The sequence below is a fragment of the Biomphalaria glabrata genome, chromosome 2, assembly GCF_947242115.1.
Source record: "Biomphalaria glabrata chromosome 2, xgBioGlab47.1, whole genome shotgun sequence".
Classification (NCBI taxonomy): domain Eukaryota; kingdom Metazoa; phylum Mollusca; class Gastropoda; family Planorbidae; genus Biomphalaria; species Biomphalaria glabrata.
Genome location: NC_074712.1, coordinates 20,458,978 through 20,466,643, shown reverse-complemented (window position 1 = coordinate 20,466,643; position 7,666 = coordinate 20,458,978). Strand labels below are relative to the sequence as shown.

Sequence of the window (7,666 nt, the reverse complement as noted above, 5' to 3'; positions counted from 1 at the left end):
TTTTTCAATCTAGATCTAGTTAGAGTTAGCATTAGTATAGTTCCATGGTTAGCCTAATAGGCCTACTAGATCTAGTAATACTAATAGTAAAGAATAGTCTTAGATTTCTTTGATCTAGCTATAGATTATAGATCTAAATAATCTAGTAGATCTAGGTCAATCTAGGTCTAAGTGTAACTGTCAGACCACGAGTGACAAAAACAACACAATATATGGCTTTAAGAATACCATTACCTACAGGTTATGTTGCTCCCGGATTCCAAAAAGTTTTGCATGTTTATAGGTATACAAGTCAAGTAGTGGTACATGTAATAATATTATTAGTAGCCTACTTATTAGCCTAGCAATTAGAGTATTAGTACTAATATCTAGATCTACCTACACCTACTTAAATTATGTCATTTATGTAGACTGACTTTACTGTATAGTATACTGCGTAGTGTATATAATATTATATAATATAGATTATAGAATAATAGATTGCTCATTTTCTAAAGATAAATATAAGATATATAGATCTAGTTTCTAGATAGATCTAATCATCTATATATATATATATCTAGATCTAGATTTTATAGATAGGCATACTTATAGGCCTACTTATATTATAAGTAGGCCTATAAGTATAATTAGTATAATTATAATTGTAGTCTAGATATTAATTTTGTCTGAGATAACTCATGGTATTGGTGAATAGGTATAATTTAAATTTAGACATAGATAGGTATTTTGACTTTGGTTAATGCATGAGCTAAACAGATTACTACATAAATTATTCTAATTTCTTTTTTTCAGTGAAAACTTCAAAAATGGTCAAGAGAAAGGAAGCAGTTTTGCAGCTTACTACAAAGGACAACTTGTTATAAACTTATGGGGTGGTCTGGCTGATGCACAAGTCAAGCGACCATGGAAAGAAGATACATATGGATTTTTTTATTCAACAACAAAATTCTTTGCAAGTGTCACAATAGCTCACATGGTAGAAAGGTAACCAGTTCTTTTTGGTTTTCCTTACATGAACTCAGAGAATGAATCTGTATTCAAAGTGATGAATCATGCAGATAGACAGCTGCCAAATAATTGACCTGAAAAACTAGGAGCCTTCGATGGGAAGTTTTACCAATAAATCAAAGTAGCGTTAGGTATAGCTTTACCTTTGATCATTTGTTTCTGAATTTTTAGTGACTGATGGAGATAGTCAACACCACAATGTTTTTTTTTAAATTAAGATTTACCCCTTCACCCAAAAAAATGGCAAAAGTTTGAATTGCAGACCAACCGGGAGTTCTATGTCTTGATACTTGGGAGACACACCTATCAGTCAATAGCTGGAAGAAGAAAACAGCATATGTTTGTTGAAAGTTTCTAAAATGGAGTGTTCAGTGAAGGCCTATAGAATATGGAAGTATTAATGAAAATCAGTGTCACGTTTTACCAATAATTTATGTATTTAATGAAGCATATAATAATTTTTGTACACCTTTTAGGCACTGCAGAATCGAGACTAATTGTTATAGAAAGCCTGAACATTGTCGGCGACGTCACAACCTGTTTATGACATCACAAGTCAGTTTTCAGATCTTTTATATAGGTCTTGGCAGAATCAAGTTTAAAAGCTTTTGTGACACAAAGCAATAGTTGGCAGCAACATCACACTAACTGTCCAAAACCTACCCTTACTACCCATCTGTCCACCGATACCCATTCCCAAAGCCCTTTTCTCCAAAGCCCAATGAAGAAACCTTGCAAGCACGTCTCCGAGATGAACTAACTGAATAAGGTGAAGATCCGACACCTACCTGTTCGAGTTCAAACCCGATGTAGTGGAGCTGTTGATCACCTTTATAGAACAGATGCTGGCTGACTTTCAGAATGTGTGGAAGGGTGACTTACAGAAACAGACAGATGAAGAAGAGAGAGAACACGTCTACATTGTAAACGAAGCTTCTGCTGTAGACGTACCTGATATAAGTGCCTCCATCAACCAGATGGAACAAGACAATGTTGTGTCTTACCCCAAGCCTGTAGCTGAGGACATTAAAGACATCTGTCAAAATACCAGTGCTGATGGGAGTAACTCAAATCCTGAAGGCTGCACCCAGATGTTTGGCACGAACTTCACGTGTCGAGTTTCGCAGGGAGAATGCAAACTCCAAGGAACCCATCGGCAAGGTCTGCACCCAACAGAAGTTTGTAAAGCTGCCCAGACCAGAGAGAGAAGTCCTGATGGTGCTCAAAAGAATGCAACGAAACCTGATGCAGCAGTTGGTGGACCCCTGCAAGCTGAAAATCATCGACGGGGCCTGCACTCAACAGACAATTGGTCCGCTGCTGAGACTAGAGAGAGAAGCCATGATGGTGGTCCAGGAAGTCAATTGGAGGCTAAAGATGATGACGTGTACCACAATTTCCCCTCCTGTGAACCTGAAACCCAACCCCCAAGTCTTTCTCCCCAAAGCCCAATGAAGAAACCTGTTAGACCAACTGTCTTGGTGACCCCGGCCCTGACATCCTATCCCTCCACATGTGTTGAGTGGCTGCCCTCAGTAGTGCATGGCAGAAGAAGGCAACGTTTGATGAGTCCAAAGTGCAAGGCAATGCAACCACGACGTCAGTGCAACCAGGTGAAGGTTAGCTGGAGGAAAAGACGAAAGCGACATTTGCTGAATGCGACGTTGATTGCTTCGTCTAGCTCAAGAGGCAAGCCCACTGTCATCCTCACCGATCGACCCCCACCTGCAGTGATGAAACTACACACCCCATGTCATGAGATGGATGCTGTCCGGGACGGACGTTACCTGGCTATGTGACCAGTTAGAGACAGACGGTGTGTGAAGTCAGGTGGAGCAAGGCTAGGTTTTGGACAGTTAGTGTGATGTTGTTGCCAACTGTACAGTATTTGAAATTAAACTGTTACTGTTACTTTGAAGCCCTGATGAGTTGTGAGGTTCTTTAAGTTCGTTGTATCGTGTGGTGCAGTCTGAAGGGAGCGTGGATAGTAGGAGAGATCGTAACAATATAATGTCCTAGATGTTCGTCTTTGAAAGTCTCTCCCAGTCTGTCTCTTTTCACTTTTGTAAGTTTTTCTTAAGGTTTCATTATACCACTCCATCATTACAACAACTAGGCAAAATGTCTTTCAATAAGGAAAAACAAGAAAGTTGGACTAGAACTTGTGCAAGGTTAGGTCTGAAGGATAGCTCTATGGCCTGGAGTCTTTGAAGGAATCTTGAAATTGCTGGGCATACGAAACCCCATTATTTTCACCTTGTGGGGTAACCATTCCCTCAGAGAGGAAAATTTCAACCTTGTTAAACAAATATTTTTCTGAAATATAAATAAGGTTGCTGAGAAGACCTTTTGAGGCCTTTTTCTGCATGGGATGTGGCAAATTAAATAGGACACAGATTAGTCTGCATCAGAGTATGAAATACTTCACTTGCTTTATTTTCAAACTTGAGGAGTAGCTTTATTATGCACTCCTGATTCTTAAAAGAGGAATTGTCTTTTTTAAACAAAATTTTTTAATGTTATTTGTTAAAAATAACAGAAATTGAAATTTGCAATATGCAAAAAAAAAACAACTAAAAACACAACATTTTAACACATTGTAATTTTAATTGATCTAATTTAAATATGTTTGTATAGTACAATTATACATAATGTTCCAACATGATAACCAAAGAAAACATTTAGAAAACTTAACATTTTAATTTCTGTTTTTAACTATTTCAGAGGCTTGTTGAATTATGAAGATAAAATATCAAATTTTTGGCCAGAATTCTCCCAAAATGGAAAAGAAAATATTACACTGGAAATGCTTTTATCCCACAAAGTAAGATCTTAGTAATTAAAATAACAATCTCTGTCTATTTTAACATTTATTTAATTTAAAAAAATAATGCTTTTGAAATTTTTGGTTATTCAATAGTCATTTTTCGAACAACTTTTGATGTCATTAAATACATGTGAATTTAAGATGAAAATGTTTGATTTTAATGCTGGCCAGTCACATTCCATGGCTAAAAAGGTTATTTTCAACTATTCTGCTAACAGCCCCAATGTCTAATGGCTATACCTGTGAAAAAGAGGCCCTTTTTTGTTACCTTCTATACCTAAAGAGTTTATATATCTTAGTATTTATGAATACTATTTATAAGTTAAAAGGTTGACCACAGAAACCCTTGTGAAATTACAGAAACAGATGAATTCAAATTCACTTATATACATAACATTCAAGTAAAATATATAATGAAAAAATCTATTTAGTATGCATATAAGTGGAACATTATTTAAAACAACAATTAATAAATAGTTTTTCATATTGTTGTGTGAACTGCAGTGCTGCACTATAGCTATGGAACACTTAACTAAAAGATGTAAAACAAATTTTTTTTTACAGAAATTTTTTTTTTTTTTTTGAGGCTTTGAATAAGAGATTGACCCTTTACATAACAATCAGCTCATTTAGTTAATCATTATATGACATCAGTTAGGCCAGGTTCACATCTTACTTCATCTTCACTTTCACATATCCCTTGGGCTGCCCATTCATTGAGGCACCACACAGGATCTGTCAACCTTCTTTCTCCATTCGTTTCTGTCATTTGCCTTTGATAGAATTACATTCTGGTTTTCTTTCTTAAAATATTAAGACCTGCCTTTTTACCTGCCTGGTTGGATCACTTTGGGGGCCCATTTTGAGTTTGTGTTTCCACATAAACTGTCTTTGTAACCTTGTTCATTTTTTTTTAACATTTTAATGTAGCGTCTTTTAAAATGTGGTAAATCAATTAAATAATGTAATAATCAGGCAGGTCTAGCAGCATTAAGTGATAATTTTGAGCTGCGGTGGATGCGTGATGACCCACAGAAACTCACTGACATGCTAGCGGCCCAGGCACCATTGTGGCCTCCAGGTGAACATACATTATGTGCAAATATTTTTAAGTTTAATAATTCTTTTATTTGCATAAAATCCAGTGGCACTGCAAAAATTAATTAGAAAAATTATCCTCAAAGACAAAGTTGATAAAAGCCATCCATTCATTTCAGGATCTGCCCATGGTTACAGCCCAATAGTTATAGGCCTTTATCTGAATGAGATAGTGAAAAAAGTAGACAAAAAGGGTCGACAGCTCTCAGAATATTTTAATGATGAGATAGCCATTCCATTTGGTAAGAGTAACAATTAGCGTTAACATCTAAATCTTTTAAGATTATAGACTAAAAATCCAAAATAACATAAAACCCAACTTATGATTCTCATTACAGGTATAGATTTCCACATTGGTGTACCGAAACATTTGCAATATAGAGTAGCAAGGCTTGAACCAACAATTATTTCAAAAGACAGCATGGCTGAGATGATGGGGAGTTTCCAAGGAGATATATCTCTCTTCCAGTTAGCTTTTAGTCAACCAAAAGATTGGAACTCTGTATGTGGTCACATTTTAACCTGGATTAGTCATCTAATAAACTTAATAGTATCTTCTTTTTTGAAGTAATGTCTGTATTTTATAAGATAAGATAAGAAGATAATTGGTCCTGGTGTTTGATGAGTAGGAAATATCTAACTACTGTTTTAAAGAGTAAAAACTATCTAATTATTTTAATGTGTTCTAGGCTTGTGCTCAATTATTGTTCTGTTAATTATTATTTGTTTCAGTCTCGTAAATTAAATGACCCAGATTTTATGTCACTTCCATGCTCTGCTTCACATGGTGCTGGAACTGCTGCAGCTGTTGCCAAGCTGGCAGGAATTTTAGCCAATGGTGGTTCCCATGATGGGAATATTCTTTTGCAGCAAGGCAGTATAGAACTGTTACAACAACCTCTGGCCCATGGCATTGATCTTACCACTGGGGTAATGGAGATTTTGGGGAGGGGTACAATGTTGTTACCTGTTGTTGAGGGAAGCAAGGTAAACATCTCTAACTATTTTCAACTTTTTGTGGTTTTTAACTATTTTTCTTATTGCTAAAAATATTCTTGGCTTTAAAAAAAATATTTTTATCCTTTAGGAAATATTTTATACTGTGGTAGTTTTTATTTCAAGTTCTGACAATTTTAATGTAACAGTTTATTATATATAGCGTTGTTAACAAACATAATTAAGCTTAAGGTGCTATAAAAACATAAAACAATCCAGAACAACCAAAAAGACTTATCTAAATGTAAATAATATTTCAATTTTGTTGTGAATGTTCTGTTGTATTTTTATAACATACTATCTGACTTCTGCATTGAATTTTACAATTTTTTAAACACCTAAACAATGAAGAAACTGAAGTGAACCTGTCTATGATGCTGACATAAGCACAAAGACCAATTGACTTCATTTGTCTCTAAAATGTCATGCACCCATCATTCTATGTCTCTATTCAACAGGACATTAGTCATGTCAGTCAAAGACAATATCACTTCGTCATTGTGTTTACCTTGACCTGCATTTCTAAGCATATTTAAATGATGTCAGTTCTAAAGCCCTCATTATATTTTGATTTTTATCTGATTATATGCACATTTAAAAATTAAAAAACAATTAGCCAAGTTCATGAATTCTATATAGCATATGTTTTTCTATTTTGTGTTGTCCAGTGTTGGTTTATGACGGGCCACTCTGGAAAAGGAGACCAGTACTGTGCAGTTGATCCTGTTTATAAGGTGGGTTGGGCATACATCACAAACTTCACTGATGATTTCATCGCCTTCAACAGCAAACACAAGTGGTCTCCCCTGATACAGTCTTTGTTTGAGTGTGTACACGACCTGGAAGGAGTTGTACTTGAGAGGAGGATACTGGCCTCTTACTCTGATATAGAAAGAGAGAAACTGGAGAGCTGGCTGCTAAACAGAAGCAAACTTTGATGTGATGTTTGACTGCAATGCTAAGATGTTTGCATGGAAAGACTTGATAGTGAAAGTTGGAATATACTTGTAGCTTTGGCTGTTTATGTGTTTTGCCTGTGTTATTTTATCAACAGCATTAGGTTGTTAATGTTATTGAATGTTACTTGTGTTTTTGTAGCATTTTTCAAGTCTTTCAACATAAACTTATATATAATTAAGAAAATACTAACTACTTTTTATGCTTTTTTATAGAGCTATTCATTGAATGAATTGCCAGTGTAATGGTACACTTTCTTTTCTGTGTTCATTACATTTTGTATCCGACACAGTATATATATATACATTCAAATAAAATTTAAAAAAAACTTTCTGCTTTTCTTTTTTAAATTTTATGATTATCTGATCCATTTTTGTAATGTTGTGACTCATGGACCAGCATGAGTGACCAGAGAGCAGACCACTTCTAGTACTACTTATGTTATTCTGCTAATTCTTTATAAAGAGATGTTAATTCCATTAGCTGCTTATGCACCATTAGATCTAAGAAGATCCCTTCATTCCATAGTTGATATCAATGACATGTCAAAGTCCTACGCAAAAATGCAATCTGGACATATCCCACAGATATGCCTTCACAAGGTCTAACAGTGGGACTGAACAAACTAATAAAATTTGTAACCAAGAGTACTGGGACTAAACCTCTCAAGTCAGTCTGTCGACAAATGTGTGACACTAGTATTTTATGGTTATACTTAGAAGTCAAACTTCACAAAGAGACTATAACCATTATAGGAAGTCTATGTTGCTTAGTGAC

General features: G+C 35.2%; 1 protein-coding gene across 1 annotated transcript; it reads left to right on the top strand.

Moving 5' to 3' along the window:
• LOC106073293 (beta-lactamase domain-containing protein 2-like) lies at positions 1 to 7,222 on the top strand. The gene is made up of 8 exons (XM_056019619.1): positions 1 to 283; positions 796 to 987; positions 3,736 to 3,835; positions 4,814 to 4,919; positions 5,056 to 5,178; positions 5,275 to 5,438; positions 5,669 to 5,923; positions 6,601 to 7,222. The coding sequence occupies exons 1-8, from the start codon at positions 213 to 215 to the stop codon at positions 6,868 to 6,870; spliced, it is 1,281 nt and encodes a 426-aa protein (XP_055875594.1). The 5' UTR covers positions 1 to 212; the 3' UTR covers positions 6,871 to 7,222.
• The last annotated feature ends 444 nt before the right edge of the window (positions 7,223 to 7,666 follow it).

Coding starts and splice junctions, on each gene's coding strand:
- LOC106073293 (XM_056019619.1), top strand. CDS start 213: ATGGCTTTAAGAATACCATTACCTACAGGTTATGTTGCTCCCGGATTC. Junction 3,836..4,813: donor AAATGCTTTTATCCCACAAA/GTAAGATCTTAG, acceptor TGTAATAATCAG/GCAGGTCTAGCAGCATTAAG. Junction 4,920..5,055: donor GGCACCATTGTGGCCTCCAG/GTGAACATACAT, acceptor CATTCATTTCAG/GATCTGCCCATGGTTACAGC.